At 48.2% G+C, this 23,197-nt stretch overlaps 7 protein-coding genes and 1 non-coding gene across 8 annotated transcripts; 4 read left to right on the forward strand and 4 right to left on the reverse strand.

Annotated features, from left to right (window-relative positions):
• Nucleotides 1-4,026: 4,026 nt before the first annotated feature.
• Nucleotides 4,027-4,097, reverse strand: F4807DRAFT_t135. Its single transcript has one exon. It is a non-coding gene; the product is annotated as a tRNA-Gly (tRNA).
• Nucleotides 4,098-8,508: 4,411 nt separating this feature from the next.
• F4807DRAFT_442608 (uncharacterized protein) lies at nucleotides 8,509-10,064 on the forward strand. Its single transcript, XM_047999486.1, has 2 exons — nucleotides 8,509-8,970; nucleotides 9,093-10,064. The coding sequence occupies exons 1-2, from the start codon at nucleotides 8,906-8,908 to the stop codon at nucleotides 9,826-9,828; spliced, it is 801 nt and encodes a 266-aa protein (XP_047850177.1). The 5' UTR covers nucleotides 8,509-8,905; the 3' UTR covers nucleotides 9,829-10,064.
• Nucleotides 10,065-10,542: 478 nt separating this feature from the next.
• Nucleotides 10,543-12,997, reverse strand: F4807DRAFT_442610 (general substrate transporter). Its single transcript, XM_047999487.1, has 5 exons — nucleotides 12,429-12,997; nucleotides 12,293-12,369; nucleotides 11,983-12,218; nucleotides 10,864-11,910; nucleotides 10,543-10,804 (listed from the first exon to the last, which is right to left on the reverse strand). The coding sequence occupies exons 1-5, from the start codon at nucleotides 12,522-12,524 to the stop codon at nucleotides 10,665-10,667; spliced, it is 1,596 nt and encodes a 531-aa protein (XP_047850178.1). The 5' UTR covers nucleotides 12,525-12,997; the 3' UTR covers nucleotides 10,543-10,664.
• An 832-nt stretch (nucleotides 12,998-13,829) lies between these two features.
• On the forward strand, nucleotides 13,830-16,059 carry F4807DRAFT_278668 (uncharacterized protein). The gene is made up of 4 exons (XM_047994655.1): nucleotides 13,830-14,579; nucleotides 14,650-14,708; nucleotides 14,768-15,492; nucleotides 15,609-16,059. The coding sequence occupies exons 1-4, from the start codon at nucleotides 14,310-14,312 to the stop codon at nucleotides 15,938-15,940; spliced, it is 1,386 nt and encodes a 461-aa protein (XP_047850179.1). The 5' UTR covers nucleotides 13,830-14,309; the 3' UTR covers nucleotides 15,941-16,059.
• Nucleotides 15,754-18,004, reverse strand: F4807DRAFT_442617 (uncharacterized protein). The gene has a single exon (XM_047999488.1). It carries the CDS (start codon nucleotides 17,876-17,878, stop codon nucleotides 16,178-16,180), a length of 1,701 nt encoding a protein of 566 aa, XP_047850180.1. The 5' UTR covers nucleotides 17,879-18,004; the 3' UTR covers nucleotides 15,754-16,177.
• A 180-nt stretch (nucleotides 18,005-18,184) lies between these two features.
• On the reverse strand, nucleotides 18,185-19,218 carry F4807DRAFT_442618 (uncharacterized protein; the record flags this gene model as incomplete). The annotated part of the gene is made up of 1 exon (XM_047999489.1): nucleotides 18,185-19,218. A coding segment is annotated over exon 1 (335 nt), but the record flags the coding sequence as incomplete, so codon positions are not given.
• Nucleotides 19,039-20,977, forward strand: F4807DRAFT_278776 (uncharacterized protein). Its single transcript, XM_047994659.1, has 3 exons — nucleotides 19,039-19,419; nucleotides 19,481-20,084; nucleotides 20,156-20,977. The coding sequence occupies exons 2-3, from the start codon at nucleotides 19,652-19,654 to the stop codon at nucleotides 20,329-20,331; spliced, it is 609 nt and encodes a 202-aa protein (XP_047850182.1). The 5' UTR covers nucleotides 19,039-19,419; nucleotides 19,481-19,651; the 3' UTR covers nucleotides 20,332-20,977.
• A 778-nt stretch (nucleotides 20,978-21,755) lies between these two features.
• Nucleotides 21,756-23,189, forward strand: F4807DRAFT_453917 (proline dehydrogenase; the record flags this gene model as incomplete). The annotated part of the gene is made up of 1 exon (XM_048000513.1): nucleotides 21,756-23,189. The coding sequence occupies one exon, from the start codon at nucleotides 21,756-21,758 to the stop codon at nucleotides 23,187-23,189; it is 1,434 nt and encodes a 477-aa protein (XP_047850183.1).
• Between the last annotated feature and the right edge of the window lie 8 nt (nucleotides 23,190-23,197).

The raw sequence follows: 23,197 nt of genomic DNA on the forward strand, positions 1-23,197 counted from the left end.
GTGAAGTGGTGAAGTAGTGTGTGGTTGCGAATAAGTGCTTCGTAGGGCTGGTTCACCTTGTCAGCTGGTCGGGTGCGGAAGCAAGGTGACAACAGCCTGGAAAGGCATCACGCTATTAATAGTAGATTAATATAGAAAATTTGACGCGGTTGAATTGCCGCGCCGGTATTATGAAGCTGGCTTAATAGGACATCATCACAGATGTTGAAGACGATGAAAAATCATGGATATTAGATAAATATCATTCTATTAGAATTAAAAAATATTGACTACCTAGTAAAATAGTGAAGGATAGTATGAAAATACACAAAAAGCTATATAGTAACGTAAGACATATAGTACGAATATTTTTTCGTTCATGCGCCTAACATTCTTGATGAATCATAAAGCGATGTCTCATGCTCGGCCGGGGGGTTCTTCTAAAATAAAATTAATGCCTTTCCGTTCGATAATCATCAGAAAACTTTTTTTCCTCGAAAATTAAATGCCCGTTTCCCGTATAGTGATATCATAATAACGCCGTGTAAATGCCCGACTGTCTCCGAGGAGCTGGAGTTCCCTCAATAACCCCCTGATCATTTCTTCGTAAAGTTTAGCCAGAGGCCATCAATGTTTCCAAGACCTCGAAGCAGGAGGCTGAGACTTATCTCTCTTTCTCTCTTCTTCTTCTGCAAAAAAAGCCTCTTTTCGAGTGTTGTTTTTCTTCGTGGAAATAAAGAAACACTGGCGTCCATTAGGGAAATCTGCGATGTCCGTTGTATAAGTTCGATACGTCAAGCTCGAAAGTTTGATGGTTGGTGTTGCTCCTGGCAGCTGGTTGGTAGGAGAGTAAGAAGCAACGAGCGAGCGAGACAGACGTGACGTAAAATGTGCAACGGTTGAGCGAGTGAATTGTCTCGTGAAGTAGTCCTCGTGAGAGGGGCTACCTCGGGTGGGTGAGCGAGCGGGTAGGTTTTGGTCCAAAGGTCGTGTAAAAATCCCGAATTGAAATACTTTTCTTCCACACTTAGAAATATTCTTCCCCTGGTTTATGGCAAAGAGCTGGCCATATCCTCTTCAGTGGGAATGTCCCGTATGCGACCCCTCCAGTGTAGGTCTGTTTTGGGGATGGCAGTACCAACAGCTGCCTGTGGTATACTCAGTTCCGCAGTTACCACACGTGTGCATATGCATCTTGTCGTCTGAGATTTTACCCTTTGGGTGGAAATAAGAATATAAGGTAATATATGTTTTATGATGGCCGAATATAGTTAGGATGGTTGCCTACGATTATCAGGTTAGACACAAGCTCTCTCTTCGGGTCTCGATAGGGCGTAAGGTCAACTTACAAGCTCTGGTAAGCTCTATTAGGTTCAGCGGCGACTGATAGTGTGTTGGTATATGTGAAGGTAAGAAGGGAGGCACGTGTAGAAGTTGTTGGACAAAGATTGAAGTTGTGGCTAAGGCGATTAAAGAAGGTTGTTGTGTATGATGATATGGATATGGAAGAGATAAAAAGTCGAATGGATGTTCCGGTTTATGGTACTCCCCTCCTGGGGAAGCTAGACTAAAAATTGTCGTAGTCGGTGCTGAGTGGGGAGAGGGCATTGTGGGAATACTGGGACCCTGAGAAGGATCGTCTCTGCGGATTAATAACTTATAATATCCATCCCAATTTGGGTCTAATGCACGATCCATCAATAACTTCACGATGGCTGGCTGACCTGCTACATAGCTACATTATAGACCCACTGACACCACCTGCCTAGTAGAGTACATACATACTCCATGTAAGGGTCTTTGCCAATAGCGCCAGGTAAGCAGCAGGACAACAGGAATATGTTTCCCGTCTAAGCGAATGGCGGGCCGGCGTCTACAGTATAGTTCGAAATTATTTAGGAATCAATTCCCGCTCCAGATGCCAAACTCAGAAGCTGACCACGTTTACCACGTGGTGCTCGCCTAGGAATGCCCGTCGTCTTTTTCGGCACCGTCGGCTCCTACCGAGTCTGACCACTCTTTAGCGACGATGCGATGTTTAGATGCAGGCCAAGACTGCGGGATTCCTTTTCGGCCGATATCGTATCAGAACCACAGCCAACGCGAGAATGGAATTCGATGGAAAAGGGGAGAAGCGTGGTAGCGAAACAGAGTAGAGCATGAACACACGGACACACGGACGCATCGGCGCATCGACACATCAGAATAAAAGATAAACCGATACTATGTATGGTGTAAGTAAGAGGAAAGGAAAAAAACAAGAAAGTCGATCGCCGGTTGGCGCGTAAGGGCAAGGGTTGAGGGAATAAAAAAAGATTATTTGACAAATCGCAGTCGTCACTTTCGCTTGCAATAAAAGACTTTTTCTGGGGATAAACGGACCGGATGCGCGTTCGCGTCTCCTGATTGTGTCCTTGCGAGTCCACCTTGCCCGCGAGAGAAACCCCAAAAGACGATCTTTCGGAGAGGGCACAAGTGATAGTCGACGAAGGACACCAAGGAGGACACCCATTAATCAAAGAAATATGGATAGTTCCTAATCGAGCCACGGGTCCATTTATAGATATAGGACTATATAGGCTTGGCACATAATTGCTCCGATTTTTCTATCCTCTCTTTCTGTCGGTGTAATGTTAAAAATCGTAAAATATCAGAAAAGTATCTGCCAGCTTGCATAGCGCGTCAGGTCTTGCAGCTCTCTAAGGCTCTTGCATCGTGAGCCTCCCTCGTATTTGGACGACAATCACGTCAATCTTGGGTAAATCTTTTCAATAACGTAGTTCTGCTGCCTTAGAAAGGCCAGAAAGGCCAGAAAAGCCTACGATGCCTCATGAACAGCCCTCCCTCTCCCCTTGCTGATCTTACTCGTCTGGGTTGCGCGCAACGCGTGTTTCCCCTCTCGCGGCCCTCGCAAGCAACTTGAAGATCTTAGGGCGGTTTAGTGCCGCCCAATGATACCGCTGCCGCCCGCCGCCAACATGCATTATGGGTCATATCCGTCCAAAATCCGGGTACCTAGTAACTACCTGGTTACGCTGCAGGGCATGTACGCAGTGACTTTTTCTGGTCCGGAGGTGCGGCGTGCATGGAGTGGTCGGTTCCTGCACCGCACCGCAGCACAACCGCGAGACGAGCGCCGACGAGACCAGGAACAAGTCGCACAAAGACTCGAAGCTGCCTCGTGGCGCAATATAGCTTCAGCGGTATGGGAGCCGTATTGGGAGAACCCATCCGCTGTGGACCTCCCATTCAACTCCCGACTGAATGGCGTCGAATCAAGTGAGCCGGCGCAAGCCTGACAAGCGCGAGTCCATCTACGGGAACAAGATCGGTATTGCACATAGCGCAGCTTAAGCAAGATGGGATTCCAAGATGGGATTGCTAGGCGAGCCCTCTTGCTTGAGCTAAGTTAAAGAAGCTAATATAGCGTGAAAAAGACTCGCCAAGCTAGCCAAGCTGCTCCTCGATTGCGTTTCGACCCCGGCAGTTTGGTTAAGGTATGAAGCCGTCGTTTCAAGTCTTGGAGGGCTTACTTGAAATACCGAATCGACTCCCTCAACTTCCGTTGGAAGGAGTCAGACATCTTAGTATCCATACATATTCATGGTTCAATTGATAGATTTGATATTTCTATAAGATAGATATCGTCACATGAGTATCTAGACCTAAGTAGACGTATTCAAGAAACCTGTCTGGAAGCGATTGGATGGCAATTGGATGGTATTTGCTAATAGATATTAAAAGTAATTGACGCAAAAGTCAGATGAGGTGAAGAGCATACAACCTACTGGGGTGATAGTCATCCATGCTGCCATTACAATCGGAGGAAGAGGAAGAGAGGGAATATTGAAGAAACAGGAAGTGGGATTGTACATGCATACATGTATATACGTACTTGGAATTTCTCCGTCGCTCAATTACAAGGTGCACCGTCTGCACAGATGCATAAACGTTGTCATCGATTTATTGTACTCTCTAGTGGAGATAAAAATAGAAATAAAAATGAAAACATAAGACATGTAATGTAGGTAAAGATGGAAAAATAAATGCACAAACGGGGAGTCGAACCCCGAGCTCAACCTTGGAAGGGTTGAATGTTACCGCTACACCATTTGTGCTTCTGATAATTACCGTGTTGGTAACATACATTATAATGATGTTTGCTAATTCCCAGGTCAAGGTTAGAATGTAACTACAAATGGCCAATCAAACCACTTCGAGTTCTCGCCAAACTAGTCCTATTTAGGTAAATAGCCGGGTATAATTTAAAGTGAAGTTTACATACAATAAGAAGCTAAAGGAGTCCTAGGTATCAAAGTCACTTTAGCATATTTGATACATCACAATTCCAAAGTCGGGTCTAGAAGTCATATACAGGCAATAGTGAGCTCCTAAGGCTTCCAAGTTGTATTAGGCCGCCATGAGATCAGAAAGGCAATAAAAATGTTCGATCAAGTACTAGCGTAGGGGCTAGACTGAAAGACTGCCTCGCAGCATCAGATCACAGCCTAAAACTACCTAGATAATAAATTGGCAGCGTATTGGCAGCGTCACTATGACCGTGGATTGAATGGTGGACGAGCGGATAACACATTTGGAGACTTTTGCGAATTCGACATATCACAAAATCACCAAAACTTGAGGGACCACGCGGCTTCGATAAGGGGCAGCTTCTAACGAATGAAGACATCCTAAAACATGCCGCCCTAATCGTGGAAAGGAGAAAGTATGATAGACATGATAAACCGATCGTTGTGACCTATCGTTTCAAGCGCTTGTTTTTTCTCGATTTCTCGATCGTTGGGAAATGGATGATCGGGATGGGCTTTTAGGATTTGGCGACGGGTTATAGTAGGTGCGATATACCATACATCCGCGATGATCATGCTACTACAGGCAGGTAGCGTTCGGAATATCATTGACGAATAGCACCTAAGGCGGGCTGGACGGGCTGGACGGGCTGGCTTTCTTGAATCCCATCTCTCAAAAGATGGAAATCGATGGAAAAACGAGTTCGGCAGCAGGAATCGGGTCTGCATGGTGTGTCTCACCCTAGTGGCATCTGCCTTCATTCGATTGGAAGCACGGAATTTGTCCTCGCCTGACTTGGCTCTGGAAGGAGTCGAATTCGGCATTTCTACGGATTGTGCGGACCATGTCGGCAATGCGTGATGGAGTACGGTCCGGCTCACATGTGATCAGGCTGGCTGCCTAGCTACCTTGAGGGTCAAATGATAGGTCGGATGTGAGAGAATAACAGTCCGAAAAGTAGGACAATTGTAGAGAGGTATTCGGAGTCCCACTGCTTTTGTCACTTCCTTCGAAATCCTTCAGAGTCCTGACGTTAGACGATCTAGCACCAAACAATATCAAAACCTACAGTCGATGCTTGTACGAAATACCAGGGAAGAGTTGCACAGGGCCAACCATATGGATAACAAGGTAGCTGGGTATTTGGTATGGAATGTTCTAGGATGTAAACGTAACAAGATACACATCCTTGGGGGAATGATTCAATTCATTGGCCTACCAAACTTATGTGGAAACCCCTTTTTTTCAAATTTGTTGGCAAGAAAACATTGTGTTCAGTTGGTAAGTTGATAAAACACATAGGTTAACATGTATTCTAAAAAGCACTCTATTACAATCGATTTAATAGAATTTGCTACAATATGTCATTATTTTATCTTCGTATTCAATGTTGTTGAGTTTATAAGGATTGGTAAATTGAGCGTTGTTTTTGTTCCGGCGGAATATATCGGTTATTGGCTGAGCCAACTTCATATGTCAAATAAACACCATTTTGGCAACAGTGCATACAACTGTCGAGTTTAATCAAAGGCCAAGATCAAAATCACATAAACTTTACTCTTCACAATGTGTCAAGGCCTGATGTTGCTATCTAGGTAATTAGAGACATACATAGGTTATGGTCTCCTTAACTGGCCTGAGTCGACAGACCCTTCGGAAGACAACTCGCCGGACTCGCCGGACCAAATCCTGTACAGATGAAAATACCTTCAGCTAATCGGAACCAAGCCACTGTAGTGCCAACAGGCTATTGCATACGGTAAGATGTATTCAGGGGGTTCTTGCAGACTCGAGCCAGTCATGGCAATAGACTTAAGACATGCATTCACGACTCCAAAGATTTGGAATAGACATAAGCCAAGAGAGAAACGTTGCTTCATATTCACAGATGACCTTGTATAGGGAACAGAGAGGAATCTTACTTTGCTATGCCTCATCTACAGTTGACCGCGTGGATCGTGGGATGCTTCGTAGAGGTCCTGCAAACACTTAAAACTAAAATTGTAGCAGATGCTATCGACATGTTCATATAGAAATACCATACTTGTGCTAAGTTTAAGAGGTACCTACCTGCGTATTCAATTATTAATAGCATAGAGCCTACCTATATTGAAAGACGACGAAAGATTCATGTCGTCACTTTCATTATACGAGAGTAATCTAGGCAGTTAGGCTTTTGATCAACACAGAAATATGGATGTCTTCTCTCATTTTGTCGTACCCATGTGCCTCAATACTGCATTACCTATTTCGAATATTGGAATCATGATACCAGTCATTTCACACGTGAGGTTTATCACCTGATGATTACTATTGTTGAACATAATTTCCTGTTATTTGTTGGAGAATGGTTGATGCAATGGGGATAGCGATGAACCAGATGAAATCATATTGGAGCCCAATTGACAGCTTTTCATTATGTGACTACATGTAACATGCAGGAGTTCGTAATCTTCATATAGGTAATTATCATCTTACTGCTTCTGAGATGGTAGAGTAAGGCGGTCAGGCCCTCAACTTGGTCATATTCCACTTTTACGTGCGTGGCGGTGTGAGCCTTGTACTCCATTTTTGAAGTAGAGCCATATGTTTGGCATGTGATTTAGTTTGTAGAAAGGGCCCTAATATGATAACTAATTTTACTATACGATAAAATTTGTGTGGTGTATTTCCTGGTCAACGACTACCTAATTAGGTCCTAGGTCTGAATCGTCATACACAGTTGCCACTGGATGATTACACTTCAAACACGAATATCTAGCACTTGGTGCATACCTAATAAATATTAAAGCAAAAGTGGAAATCAACATGAGTATTATTACATTGGTAGAATCGAGAGTAAGTACGTGGTTAAAATAATATTCGTATTGATATGCAAACCGCGGCGTACTACCATTACCCGACATCTAAGTCTTGATAGTAATGACCCCTTTTCATTGATATTATAGATACCTACTAGATAGGAATTATATATACTAGTTATCTTACGAGAAAAATACGAAGCTTTTCCTACTAGCAATGGTGATACTGATGGCCTTTGGATATCTCTTTGAGCTAATATATGGGGACCTTCCGCATCATAAAGACTTATGCCTTTCTCAAAAGAGGCTTGATATCTCGTGAGAGATTAAATACTCTAAATATTCATTCTTCGTATCATGTTTATTGTCATGATACTATAATAGATCTGAGAAAATTCACGGTACACACCACTCTCAAAATACTTAGGGGTAAGTGAAGCTCCATCGGTGTACATTGTAAAAGTCCTCAACCTAATACTTACCTAGGTATGCTCTAATTTTATTATAATTAGATATGAAAGTGTTAGCATTGAGGTTAATGATGGAAACTTAAGTTCAGAACGGTTCTTTGGGAGGCTGAATATCGTGACCCCTATTTGTGAAATCTCACTAGAATTATTAATCTATAATATCAAGTTAAACTCACTAGCCTATCTTTTATCAAGAAGCTTGATATATTTTACACGATGTTTCCAACAATGGACCTGCGATATCGACAGGTCCGCTCTGCCTTCACCATTCTTGGCTGCTAGACGGTTGACTTTTTGCCTTGTATTAAAAGTTAATGTTCCCACAGAACCGGCAGTGTTTTCCGTTTCTTGAAAGTATGTTTATACAATTTTGTGTCCCTGCTTGAGATCTGATGGAGCCACCTCTATATTGCACCCGCCGGAATTAATAATCCCAAATATTTTCTCGTGGGATGATTATTGTTTCCGTGTAACTACTAAGAGGATTCATCAGTACTTATATGAAAGCATTGATGAACTACGTCAACATCAGTAATCTCCATCCTATGAACGCAACGCGCACTATATTTTTCCATGGAAACACATATCTGTCAACTGCGATCCAATGATGAGACGAAAAGCCAAGTCTCATTCGTGTTCCCCGGGTCCTGGAAGGCAACGTTGCCACTTCGGAATAACCGTATATTTTCAAATCCGGGAACGAGTTCGTTACACTCAACGGCAATTGAACGTCCGGGAGTGACGATCTACCTTCTTTATATATTGACAAGGAGACGTCCAGCGCAGATCTTGCTCAGCTTGAACATCTTCGGCGTATAGTAAGCCTCACTCACAGTCGGGGGTTGGTTTTAAGCCGGCTTGGCGTCTTATGGGCAGCTGAGGCAAAAGTTAAAAACGTTGGAGATTTGGGGAAGTGTTGGAGGTCAACATAGGCGAGACGAGACAGACGAGCCTTCTTGTAGGCCGGATAGGGTGCATGAAGATGCCGCTTCAACCGATCAGTGGTGAGTAAGCATCTAATCGCATGAAGATTACTAGGTATACATTTTATCCAGGAAGATCACCCGCCTAGCCAATGTAATCTATTCGAGAACCGCACATCATCTACATGTTTCCCGGTTCTTGGCACTCTGTAACCCTACCTGCAGAATGACGATCGATGTTTGAGTGTGATTGTCAAAAGTATAAATAAGTCATATTCGCCATTGATGATACCATTTAGGGCTTGGACAACGCAATCGATACTTTGACAGTCTAACTGCCTGGAACTGCTAGACACCGACAGTCGGCGACAGGCCAGTGGAGTTGAGCGAGTACCTAATTGGTGATCGCGAATTCGTTACCATGGGGCAGGGACCCTCGCTTCCAGGCCCTCCGGGGACGAAGTTTCGTGTCATTGGGGCTGGAATGTAAGTCGAATTGAGTTGCCTATTGTTCAGTTCCTAGTTCGGAGCAAATTCTTCATGTAAATATTATCAAATGTTATGATTCTGGTCACAATGGCATGGAAAATGGAGTTGACTTGACATAGGTCGCGTACTGGAACCAAAACTCTCAACGAAGCTCTCACCATTCTCCTTGACGGGCCTGTCCACGATTCCGGGATCCAGTCTCTCGGGGGCCCAGTCGATCAGATGAAGGCTTGGCTCGATATAATGGAGCTTGCCCCGAAAGCGCGGTCGTTCTCGGATCAGAAAAAGCTTGATTGGCTTATTTCCGATGTACTTGACGGCTATGTTGCAACCATGGACTGCCCCGCTGCGACGCTTACCCCTGAAATTATGCGAGTCTACCCTGATGCCATCGTAATAGCAACGACTAGAGACCAGGCAGCTTGGTGGAAAAGCATGAACTATCTAAACAGTCTTATGGGGACGTGGTATCTCCCACTTGTAGTCCTGTGGCTACACAAGACCCAAGTGTACGGAATGTGGCGCGAACGGTTCCATCAGATAATGCTGTGGCGTTACAACCAGGAAAAGATCGAGGAGGATACCCTTCGCAGGCACGAGGAGCATCTAAGGCAAGTCGTGCCTCCAGAAAAGCTATTTTTCTACGAAGTCAGCCAAGGGTGGGAACCATTATGCAGGATTCTGAACCTTCCTATACCTGATCGCCCGTTCCCGCATAATAATAGCAAAGGCGATGCAGCGCAGACTTTCCGTGATCACATAACAGCAGGCTTGCTGTCATGGATATTCATGCTTATGGTACTAAGCATGGTCATTTGGTTTGTAAGGAACTGGATTGATCAGACTATCTCATGATGGACAAGGTAGATTGGAAGATGGTGGTGAGCGACAAGGTGTTCTAACTCGGTAAGACTAAATATCCATAATCCATATTCTAGACAAATAATTTCATAGATTACCTAAGTATATTCATACCCTTTATATTATTACTTGATATCCCAGGAGAAATTGAACCGGATGCGAGATCATCAGTTCCACCACGACTGTCCTACCTATATTGCGCAGGCGACAGCATTGCATTCTCATAAGACTTATATAATACAAGATATACCCATATGGTCCGTTTCTACGTATAATATCTGGAATTGACGTAACGTCGTTGATTTATGCTTCGATTTGGTCATGCCTTTGAAAAGTTGGTTCGTGCAGGTGGATTGACGTGGAAAAGGGGTTGGTGGCGTAAATAGGGGTGATTGGGGATAGTCTTGTCCACATCGAAAGAACCATCTCTAGTTCTCCTTCATCATTAATAGATTGCTAAGTCTGTCTCGAAAGGTCTGATAGACCCTTGGCTCAATTTCTCACACCAGCTGCTGAGTCTGGTCACTGTGCAACGGCATCCCGACCTGAATAAATATGATTTGGACAAAGCGCCACCACCCCTTTTAGCATATCTTAATCCATGACCTATACTATGACGGAACACCTACGATCGTGTTGCCCGGAAATGCGCTTGGAAACTAGAACATTCGCTTATGGGTGACATCTGGTCTGTGACGGAGTAGAGACTGGAAACTCGTAAGTACTTGAAATATTGCAGGATCTAACAAGTCCTTAGCTATCTAAACCGACTAGAAGCTCATACAAAAGCAGTGGGTATTTTAGTTCTCATATCCTTCATTAATGTCACTTCATACGCTTTTATTATCCGACCGATTAGAATGCTCCTCGATTTCGACCTTCGACACATCACGCTTCGCACCCTCGGTAACCTCTAGCCTTTCTTCATCCGAGATACCGAAAAGCTTATCCATCTGCTCGAGAGAGATACCTGGTAAAACAATGAGCACACCGTTTTGCATATAAAAAGGGGTAAGAGGGAAAACATACCTTTAGTCTCGGGAATGAAGAACCAGACGAAGAAGAACATGCACACGCAGAAGCTGCCGAAGATGAGGTACGTGCCGTACCCGTGCGCGCCGACGGTAGCCAGCATATTGGGCACGGCGCGGGCGACGACAAAGTTGAACAACCACTGCGTCGCAGCGCTTAGCGCGACGTTCATGGGCCGAAGTCGCGCGGCCGGGATCTCGGAGACCAGAATCCAGCACGCGGGGCCCCAACCGAACTGGAAGAAGGCGGCGAAGATGAAAATGCAGACGAGCGCGAAATACCCGGCGCCAGGCACGGGCTGTCCATCCACGGGGGGCGAGATGCGCACGTACAGCCCGATGTAGAACATGCAGAAAGCCTGGCCAACGGAGGACACGAGCAGCGACCGCCTACGACCCAGTGAGTCGGCCATGAACAGCAGGAAGAGAGCGCAGGAGACGACTTTGACGATGCCGTAGACGCCGGTGCTGAGAAGCGAGTTGGAGGTGCCGGTGATGCCGAGGTTCTTGAAGATCTGCGGCGCGTAGACGTTGATGGCGTTGGTGCCGGTCATCTGCTGGCAGATCATGAGGACGATGCTAAGGATGGCGCGCTTGCGGTTGGAGGCGACGGTCCACATCTCCTTCTGCAGCGACCAGAAGTTGGCGTCGCCGATGAGCCGCCGCTCGTAGTCGAGCTGGTCGGCGATCTCCTGGAACTCGTCCTGCAGGTACGGGTGGTCGGGCGCGAGGTTGCGGATGCGCACGAGCACGGCCTTGGCCTCCTCCCACTTGTCCTTGCGGGCGAGGTACCGCGGCGATTCGTTGCAGATGGCCATCAGGGAGAAGAGTAACAGGGCGGGGAGACCTTGGATGGATAGGGGCACGATGTACTGCTTGGGGCCGGTCAGGTGGACGCTGACGGCGTAGTTGCCCCAGAACGCTATCATGCCGCCGGTGACGATGAACATTTGATACAAGCCGGTTAGCAGACCACGGATGGCACGAGGCGCATTTTCGGTAACGTAAATTGGGTTGATGACACTGGACGCGCCGACACCAAGACCTAGGTACGAATTTACGGGTTAGCACGTGAAATGATTTCAATTCGTATAAGAAAGGTAACGAAGGAACTTACCAGAGATGAATCGGCCAATGTACATCGGCTCAAGGTGACCAGACGCAGCAGCCTGCATGGCTACACCAGACAGGGTAAAGAGAGCAGCAGCCATTAAGCACGGTTTGCGACCGAAGGCATCGGTTAAGGGGTAAGCTGCGAGAGAGCCTACGAAACACCCAGCTTGCAACACGGAGACGATGTTTCCTTGAAGATTGGCTGCCGCGACATCATCTTTGCTTCCTAAACCATACGCGCTGTTGTGAAATACGCGTTAGAAGCTGTCCTAGACTCAATAGCGACAAACTGTCAACGTGTAGGAAGAACATACTCTATGAATGAGTCAAGGTTAATAACACCGCCGATCACACCGCTATCCCATCCAAAAGACATGGCGCCGAAACAGGCCTAGAAGGGAGCAATTGTTAGTATCCCAGGCAAGTTATTACGAAACATCGAACACCCACGGAACAAGCCAAGAGATAAACCCTCCATCCGTATATCTCCTTCGGGTCCGATTTCATAGCGTCATTTTTGACGATATACTTTAACATGGACGACATGGTTGTCGACTGGCGGGAACGATCCCAAGCCTCTTTGACCAATATCTGACGTCTCGCGGTGCCTTCGATTCTCGATTCTCTCTCCGTCTAAAAAAACGAGCGCAGTAGCCGTCGTCCGGGGTGTTATTTTCTCGGTACGCGAGAAGAAAGGCCCAAAACTCGTAAGACGAGCGGCGATAGCCTACCTTTAAAGGCATGCGTGCTGCGGGCGAGCTGCCGATAGCAGATTTCTCGCCTCGCCGCGATACCACGTTATGGGGGATTACCAGGGTGTGATAGATCTGGGGGCTGGAATATCCTCCGGGTGGTTTTTGGGAGCCCATGCTCTGGCGCCTGTGACGGGTGGGAAAATACATGCTGAGTAAATTCCGTATTCTTCCACCAAATAGGATGGCGAGAATGGCGTGGACGAAAGGTGCTGGGGGGTCACTTGGCCGAGGTGACCCTGGCTGTTACTAGATAGTAACGGCTCTAGCTTGCGTAGGCCCTGGTTTTCTTACCCCATGGGCGGCCAAGACTAGTTGATCTGGGGGACTGGAGTAGGCCGAGCTTGGGGAATTATTCCGAAGATCTGGAGTTATATATCATCGCTAATTGGATCCGCGAACGTTTACAACTTCAATTTTCGTCGATTTCTCATTTTTCTAAGCTGCTTTGAGATGTATGAATCGATATACCGCATCGTATCTTTCAAAATGCTTGTGGATAATAACAGCGTAGCATACATAATGTCTTAAAGATCAGATCACACACAGACGACAGATAAAAAGGACCTGACAGGGTTAGCTGTTGGGGTTGTAGAAGAAGTGGAGATATATTCTGAAGGATGGATCTCAGGGCCGAATGCTGGAACCGCGACCAACCAGCCTGGCTGATTCAGGTTGAAGCTCGACCTCCACTACGGAGATGGTCCTCATTTTAGGCTCAATGCGGGGGAGATGGACTAGGACATAGCAAGCTTAAGAGCCGTCGCTTATTTAGTTTTGGACATCTGAAATGACGAAGCTGAATATTGTTGTTGGTTATTTGTGCGCGGGATTATGTTACTGACATGGAATAATGAAATATCTGGAGTGTATACAAGCGCACCACTGAAAATATGATCCAAAAAAATGATATTACCTGGAATAAGAAGATATTACGTCTTAAGTTGATCGTGTATTCTAGATAGGGGTAATACTCAGGGGTTGAAGAGAGTTGCCACAAACACGTTACACGGAGCATACTATAGTTGTTTATATATATTGACCTTCAAGGAGGGAAGAGTCGAAGATATAACATAATAATTTGTCGATTGAATAGAGTATTTCATCACAAATCCATCAGTTGTGGGGTATCTCGTATCTTATGGGCCTTCTCGACCTTCACTACGACTCGAATTCTACTCGGGCGATACTACACCGGCACTTCATCCTTCAGACAATACATAGTCAAAGGCAAACTTCATCGTACGAGCGCCGCCATACAATTGATTAAGAACAGAGATAGCAAGGCTATAGCAACAATTGAATCTAGCATCCGCTAGCACTTGAGCTGCAAGCAATCTACCGTAACACTATCGCGATACGTTCGAATCTGTTCTGGAAGCCGAACGTCGTCGCATCAGCCGCCACAAGACCCTCGTAGCTGCATTTAGCCTCCCACACCCTTCTACCGGCGCATCTGACATTGTCTCATATCCCTTCATCCTATAATCTACCTCAGCCTTCTGAGGGTCTTATCTCTTCTCGAATTGGTTGAAAATAAGAAAGTACTATTTTATATATATAACGAGATCAGATCGAAATGACGCTGCCAGAGCCCTCGGTATCGGTTCTTGGCCTGGACCCGACGCACCGGAACTGCGTGTTGAACGGGAACGCGTTCCAGCAGGACGCCATCCAATCGTATAACGGATGGCAGTACGCCTGTTTCTACAGCCAGCTATCAGCAGACGGCGCCAAGGAGCCGTTGTACATCCACCTGTCGCGCAGGAAGCTGCCGAAGGGGAAATGGGAGACGTTCGTCTTCGACGACTACCCGCAGACGACAGATGACGGGCATAATACGGTCCAGGTAATATAGGACCCAAACTCTTTTTTAGTAAAAAAAAAGTAGAGAAAGTAGAGGCTGAGCGAGTATCAAGCTCGGTATCTGCCCCGGCGACGGCACCATCCATCTCTCATACGACCACCACTGCGACATGTAGGTCTTGACCGTACCACCCTCATAAAAAAACCTAACTCCATACTGACCAACACCAGAATCCGGTACCGCCACTCCCACCCCGGCGTAGCCCAAACCCCCGCCTCGCACCCGTGGACCAAATCCCTCTTCACAGCGCACCTAAGCCGTCTCCCGGGTCTAGGCGCCGAGCAAGACACGCTATTCAGCTACATAACGTACCCGCGCTTCGTGCCCTTAGACAGCTCCTTGCTCTTCACCTGGCGGACCGGCAAAGCCGGGCTCGGAGATGACCACATCGCCGTGTACTCGTCCTCCCCCTCTGCTTCCCAATCCACAGCCTACGGCTACAAAGTCCTCGGCACAAACCTCAAAGGCGTCCAAAACAACCCGTACATCCACGGCCTAGACCACCGGCGCGGCCGTCTGCACGCGACGTGGGTGTACCGCGAGTTCGTGCACTACACGGGCTGGGACGACCCCCTCGACGTCCAGCACAAGCAACAAGCGGGTCCGAACTCCGGGGCCAACAACCGCGACATCTGCTACGCGTACTCCGACGACGGGGGCCTGGTCTGGCGCAACGGGGCCGGGGTCGTCGTGGCCGATCTAAGCAAGACCGGGGACGAGGGAGAGGGGGTGAGGCCGGACGCGCCGGGGATCGTGGCCTTTGAGATCCCGAAGGGGAGCGGGTTGGCGAATCAGGAGGCGCAGGCTGTGGACGGGATGGGGGGCGTGCATGTCTTGAATCGCGATTGTGTGGGCGGCGAGCAGAGGTGGAAGCATTATTATCGGGCGCCTAATGGTTAGTATCCTTTACTCCGGTCTTCGATTTTCGTGTTATTTTATGTCTGCTAGTAAATACGTAGCGTCGTCGTTGTCGTCGTCGTCGTAGCGACACTAAGATGCTAACGGAAACAGGTACCTGGACCCAGCACGCCCTCCCGCACGTCAATGGCGTGTATGGAGGTAAGCGTGGACGGCTGGCTGTGAGTAAAGATGATGACTTATATCTCATTCTACCGGACCCTACGGCGCCCACCTTGACGATCTTGAAGGCGCCAAAGGAGAGTGGCTACTCTGAGTATGAGCTGGTGTGGCGGGAAGACGGATTCCCGCCGACGGAGCCATTGGTAGATACCACAAGGCTACAGTATGATAACGTGTTGTCTGTCTTCACACGATCTAGCTACGGGTCTGACCTGGACTCGCACGCGCAGGTTGATGTTGTGGTTCTCGATTTCAAGTTATAAGTACAATAAATCTGCATATCTCAATCCGAGGAAAGCTTCCAAATGTCTTCGTGTTCGTCAGATCACATCTTATAAGTTATATGAAATATCGATGCGATAAAGATTCTTGCGTATCAAATGTTTGAGCTCTAATTTAACAATCCGTTGGGATCCTAGTCTATACTTCATATTAGTACAAGTATTCGTGATTCATTACACTTCCGTGCTGTAAGTCTGCCGCTGATCGCACAGGGGAACCTATCCCTTCTTAGTATTGCCATTGCCGACGGGTTGCTCGTCGTCAGAATGCTCGCTAATTTCGATCTTAGGCACGGGAACCTTTGGCCGATTCTCAAAATCAAAACCCGCAGCAGCCAATGCTTGCAAGATGCCGTAAAGCACAAGCCCAATAATGGCGATAAGATCGATTATATGGACAAACCACCAGGGGTACTGGGTGCCCAAAGCGCAATTCGCAAACTCGAATCTCCATTCCCAGGCGTTCTCGTCAAACCATACGCTAAGCAATCCAGCATTCCCTCCAAATCCGCCCATCATACTTCGGACAGTAATCTCCCTTAGGCCCGGAAGACCTGGTTTTCCGGGATATTGACCGGTCTTTGCAGTCTCCCACAAAGTAGTTCGCCATTGACGCTCGTCGCCCTCCGTCTGGTTGATGTAATGATACGTGTCGCAGCCCTCGTGATCGTGCCCGTTCAACACGACGCCTCTCCGACCCATTCCCTGACCGGGCGCGTTGGGGTCGCCGCTTAAACCAAAGATGCCTTCCAGGAACCCACGGGATGCATCGGCCGAGAGTTGATTCTGTTCCTTGACGCCGCCGCCGGAGTGAAAACTAAAGAAAGGGGCATCGACACAGATCCCTTCGGGCTTGTACAATGGAATATGCGTCAAAACCACTGTGAAATGTCCTGTAAACTCAACAGCGGAGGCTGTGTTTATTACGTCGTTTACGAAGGTATACGTCTTGTCCTGAAGATTCTGGTCTGCAGCCGGAGTATCAAGATTCATGTTGTTGACGTTGACGATTCGGAGCTCAGGGGCCAAACGGTCGGAACCGGGATTTTTCTCGGCATCGTAGATAGTCGCGTTGTTCGTTGGGTCAGTAATAGGGAGCTCAAAGCGTAGCTCGTAGGCGGCTTTGCCAAATACACGCTCGAATCGCTCTAATCGCTCGACTGTCAGGTCGCCCGCATAGCCGATATCGTGGTTACCTGCGACGTTAATGATCCTGCGCCGCCAAGCCGCAGCATTTTCGTCCTCGACGCCGAGTAACCCAGCTAATTCGTATTCCTCCGCAGGGTACGCCGCAACCTCGTCGGGGACGCGCTCGCCCCCTCTAAATGAACGGTTCCAGAACCTCGAGCTTCTCCGGTTGAATTCGGGAGCTCGAATCCATTGGCTTCCGAGCAAGTCTCCGAGAACTGTGACGTGAGTAGGTTTAGTCCACCATCGTAATGTTCGATAGATGTGGGCGAGGTAGAAGTCGTTCCCGAATAGGTCTATGCGCTTGCGGATCGACTCGGCCGTGTCGGGAATATCGTCGAAGAAGACATCGACGAGATCGTGGACTACCTGTCGCAGGCGGCTACGTAGCGACGGATGATCGGTCTTGTAGGTGAGGTGGCGGATAGCCCAGGTCAAGTGAGGGAAGGACTCGCGGTTGTAATTCCTGATCGACGTGTCGCCTTCGAGCTGCGGGTCGCCGAGAGCTAGAAGTCGGAAGGGCGCGGCATTGCTCGAGGAAATAACATGCTGTCGCAGCGTATCCTGAAAAGCGGCGGTAGAGCTCTCGGGTTCGGTCTTGTTGGCTTCTTGCGGCGGAAGCGGAAAGGCGCATCCGAGGAATACTGGATAAAGATACAGATAAACAGTGGAAGCTACGCAGAGCGGGATAAGGACTCGCAAAACATTGCGAAGAATAGTCGCAGGGGACATGTAGACGACGGCATGTGGCCGAAGCCGTGGGGTAATAATGAGTGGTACCTAGGATTGGCACTTGAAAAAGAAAAAAGAAAACATTTGGAGCATCGTCGTTTGTGTGCGGAACGTGGAATGTGGACGTGTGTGGAATAAGAAAGCTCCTTCTTACTGGAAGAGCTGCGTGGAAAATAGGGGTTCGATAGACCCACTAAATAGAAGCATGGAAGCGTCGGCTCTCGGACTTTAAAGCGGCTTGGGACCTTGGGACCTTGTGTCCTATCACATGCAGGCATTAAAAATCGCTAAATTTAGCGATACGAGTTAACATCTGATAACTGATATTATTCAGCCTACAGTAGATGGATCCATTTGGTTCTTGAAGCTCCAACCGAGTGCAATAGTTGTTTTGTACCTGTTTCATTTATTGACGTTCTTTTACAGTTACTAGTATGAATTATAGTAACCTTAGTCGAATGCCATGAGTTACCACGTAGGTACCTAGTAGGTACCTAATGTATCTTGAGAGTGGCTGATGAAGTCATGGTCGTCTTCTCATCTTAAATCCAGCAATAACCCCCTTTCCTGGCGTGGGGCTTGTGATCCTTCCATCCAGCTTTCAAGATTAGAGCCTCGCACTATTCAGAAATCACTGCCCAGAATAATCGTGGCCATTCATGACATTCCTTCACTAGGTACCCGACATCAAATCGTATCTCGTGAAACGTCCGCTATAAGATACTTCCGTTACTCATCGGCCGGAATATCATCGGGCTCAGGGATGTCAACTTGAAATTCCGGCTCATATTCCGGGTCTGCATCCGAGGGCCTGAAAGCGAATGCCACGACGTTGGTGTTTGCCAGTCCAATATCGGCTGGGGCCTGCGTTTTCGCGGAATCAAGAGCATTCCAGCCTTGGCTAAAGTCGGTTGGTACTTTGGGCAGAGCGAACTCGATCTGCTGGGGGTCGTCGGGAAGCTCAATCTTAGACTTTCCTCTCTCAAGTGAAAATGATGTCAATCCTTCAGGATAGCGATCCGTCAATATTTCCAGCAACTCTTCTGCGACGTCCATAAGAGGTTTCATCGGATCGACGAATAGGAAGATGGTGTGGATGCCATACTTGAAGCTGATCGAAATATCTAGGTCGTTCAGCTCGTCCCGTTGAACCTATATGTAAGTTAGCGATATCGGACGGTATAAATGCTAGGGGATCGCAAATGATATCTTGTATGCGCCGCCGAGACGGATGTTCGCATGAGAGATGTACTTGTTTTCCGTTTAGGCGAGAGACCCAAGACCGTTATAGAATCATATAGAATGCATAAATTTCTTACCATGTTGTCTGCCGATGAGCAATAGCACTCGTCCTCCAAGTAAGTTTACCGGTAGGTAGGATTGATCAAATGTTCTTGTTGAATTCTAAAAATGACCTTTGCTAAGACCAGTCGCGATCTGTACCTTGATGCAAGGATGGAGCTTGCTAGATAATTGTACCCAAGTAGACGCGGAGGCACGTGGTCGCGTAAAGTGCCCGCAGTCGACAAACTCTAAATTAGGTAAGCATGGATGTGGTCTAAGCTTCGGAGCATTCATTTTTTTGCTAAGTAGAGCTGGCAGGTACAGTCATGAAACGTAATTTTATGCATTTCTTTTCATATATTCATATACCATTCAACTTTCTACTAACGCCGACGGATAATCATCGTTTGTTTCATAGCGCTCAGTCTTTTAAGACCATAGAGAAACTCGTCTTTGCGACAACTCGCAGAGGTGATAGCGCAATTAAAAATGGCAACCTCGGATGAAGAAGTTAGGCACGCATGGACTCCTACCCGCGAGGAATATGCTCAGATATGGGCTGAGTCCCGCCTGTCTATCCCGCCTTTCTTACGCATACCAGCTGCTGCCATGACAGCTTTCGGTGTGGGGATGACTCTAGGTCTTGCGCATGGTAGCAAGACGACCGGTTTACGTTTTAGAGCCGAAAATGCCCATCGGCTTCCTAGCACAACGACTGGATGGTACCTTTACCACAAGAGCAAGAATTACCAAATAGCATTAGGCGGGCTAAAGGAAGGATTGAAAGTCGGAGCGAGACTTGGTTTTCTAAGTACCGCCATGTTTTGCGCCGAGAACCTGTTCGATGTATATCGAGGAACCAAGGATCTCTTCAGCACTGTCATGGCCAGTCTAGCCGTAGCTGGCGGCTTCAGTTTTTGGAGTATGTTCCCTCAGCCCTTGTTTAAGTAACTTCTCTTACCATCATTGTATATCTAATCACTCACGATGTAGATCGTTTCTCGGCCGCCGAGACTGCAAGGACAGCCAAGAAAGGCCTGAAGTTCGGGATTGCCTATGGGGCCGTTCAGGACTTGCTCTCTCTTGCTAAAGGTCGCCCTGTTGGGTATGTCGAGTTTATCCGAAGACATGTCGGAAAAGCTACTCAACTTGAGGAGAAAACTACATGAGGTGCAATATCGGCCTTACGGGCTAGAAAGGACCTAGAAGTTTGCCTACATCCGCTTAATGCCGAATGGTGTTCAAGGAACTCTAAACCTTCATGCGGCCTTATCTTCAACCGGCTCACTCGGATACCTGCGACTACTGTACTCCGCATGGGACTTCCGCATTAACCGCATCGGATAGTTCGACGTACAGATGAGCCAGATAATCTTGGGAATTGCGGGGTTTAACGCTATACCAGAAATCTGAAAGCCTCACGAAAATCGAAAATCGTCGCATCAACTTCGACGAAGACTGTATTCACAAGATATAATCACAAGATATAGTCGGAAATTAACAATCGGGGCACGTGGCTTACACAAGAAAAGTTACGTTATAGATTGCTCAATAGCCCATTATTTTGAATTAGCGCTTTCGGCCATCATCGCGTCAAGTTTGCAAGGAAGCTTGAACAATGCGGCGCGGCCGAGCATTCGGCTTGGCTTAGGATACCCCACGTTTTGGCCACAGGCCTCGAACCGCTCAGAATTTTAGAATTTACGCGCGGCTTATTCTTGCTATATTCGGTTATCCTCAGAAAGCCGGACCGGACCTTGACTAGAAGTTACCATGACTACCCCAGGTACTCTAGGTAGAGAACCAATACCGTGTAAGGGGGTTTGCTCAGTCGACTGAGCGCGCTAGCCTTAAGCTATTGCTCATTCTTTCGGGTCTCGCCATGCCGCTATCCTACGGCTTTGTCTCTGATTGGACAATGGCATCATTCTATTACCTCTTTGCACCACGGCTACCTGCGGCATACTCAGACTCGATGGGTCCACGTGATCATCTACGATAAGAGCTCCCGGTGGATTGGTCCTGCAGTATCGCCGTTGCCATCGAGTCGTGATTGGAATATCGGACTTTCGTGGTGGACGGTTTGCCAGGCTCGAGGCGGTTTCTTGATGCCGTACGATGCGCCCCTGTCGGCTTTCATCATAATAATGCAGCTGAGGCCGTTGCGATTCCGGAGATAAAGATGCCACTTAGAATAATCAACAGTAGATGCCTTCGATAGTTAAAAGTATAGCCTCCCACTCCGCACTCATGCTAAGACCTCCCATTGTTCTTTACTATTGACTACCTATATCTCATCTATCTGAGCACTTTTCTATCAGCTTCTATACCACCCCATCCCGCATCTCACCTTCCCTACACCTGCCCCTATCACATCCATCTTAGTCACACCTACCTGGTTACCAAACAATACAACCTATCAGTGTTAATAGTGCCATCACGGTACCGCAAAACGCTGACAATGGTTCAAGCACTGGTGTTAGGCAGGTCGTCACTACTACCAGTTTCTCTAGCTACGATAAGGCTTTCACAATGCGGCCTTTATGTCATAGGCCGCTATGGCACCAACCAAAACCTAAGGATAGCTACAACAATGGCAACTACGTCAACGAGGAAAAGATACATACACTCATCCACAACAAGAGCATCACCTCCCGCAGACCAATCTACTCTATCTGCGGTAACGTCAGTAAATCACCTTTCCACGCAAATCGCAGCAGAATCGCCCCCGATGGTTAAACCGGCGCCCCTATCCGTTCTTCCTTTGTCAACGGTGCTACGTAATTTGGCCACCTCTAGCATATCTTCTTCGCCGGTCCTTCTCCCTCCCTCTCTAGCCATAATGAACGTTCTCGCTCATTCGAACCGAGCCGTCTTCAACCCGGACAAGAATCCTCTACTGCGTTGGTTCCTCAAGAAGACATTCTATGCTCAGTTCTGCGCTGGCGAGAACGCGGCCGAAGTTCGTCGCACCATCGACGGCCTCAACAAGATCGGGTTTACCGGCGTTATCTTGGGTTATGCCCGCGAGATCGTCCTCACCGAATCGCAGACACAGAACCTCTCCGCGTGCGACTTAGGACCCGTAGCCGATGAGTGCGTACGCAACGAGATCGGCCCTTGGGCGGCTGGCACCCTAGAAACGGTACGGCTCGCGCGGCCAACCGATTTCGTCGCCTTGAAGTTCAGCGGTGCGGGACGGCAGGCACTATACGCGCTGAAGAACCGCCTCCCACCTCCAAAGGACCTGCGGAAGGCCATCGACGAGATCTGTGACCTGGCTGCCGAAAGGAATGTCCCGCTCCTCTTCGACGCCGAGCAGACTGCCGTTCAGGCCGGCATTGATGACTGGACTTTGGAATACCAACGCAAGTATAACAAGGTCTCCGGTCACTCTATCATCTACGGCACATACCAAGCATACCTGAAATCAACCCCCTCAACTCTGGCCTCACACCTCGCCGTCGCGTCCAAGGACGGATTCACGCTGGGTGTCAAGCTCGTGCGCGGCGCGTACCTCGGCGCCGACCCCCGCCACATCATCCACGACACCAAGGCCGACACGGACGCGGCGTATAACGGGATCACAGAAAGCCTCATATGCCGGCACTGGGGCCCCGTGCTTCAGCCCCCCAAGGCCGCCGCCGACACGCCGTTCCCGCGCGTCAGCATCGTGCTCGGATCGCACAACCTAGAGTCGGTGCGGAAGGCGCGCGCGATCCGGGACAGCGCGGCCGCGGACCGCAGCACGGAGCTCGCGATCGCGCAGCTGCAGGGCATGGCGGACGAGGTCAGCTGCGAGCTGGTGTGCGCGGCGAAGGGGTGCGAGGGCTTCGTCAAGGAGAAGGGCGACGTGCCGAAGGCGTATAAGTATATCGTCTGGGGCACTACGGGGGAGTGCATGAAGTACCTTCTTAGACGCGCGTACGAGAATAGGGATGCGGTGGCGAGGACGCGGAGCGGTCGCGATGCTATGTGGGCTGAGGTTAAGAGGAGGATTGGTAGGATGGTGGGGTTTGCTGCGTGAGGGGTGCT

The sequence above is a fragment of the Annulohypoxylon truncatum genome (assembly GCF_022578515.1).
Source record: "Annulohypoxylon truncatum strain CBS 140777 unplaced genomic scaffold F4807scaffold_41, whole genome shotgun sequence".
NCBI lineage: Eukaryota > Fungi > Ascomycota > Sordariomycetes > Xylariales > Hypoxylaceae > Annulohypoxylon > Annulohypoxylon truncatum.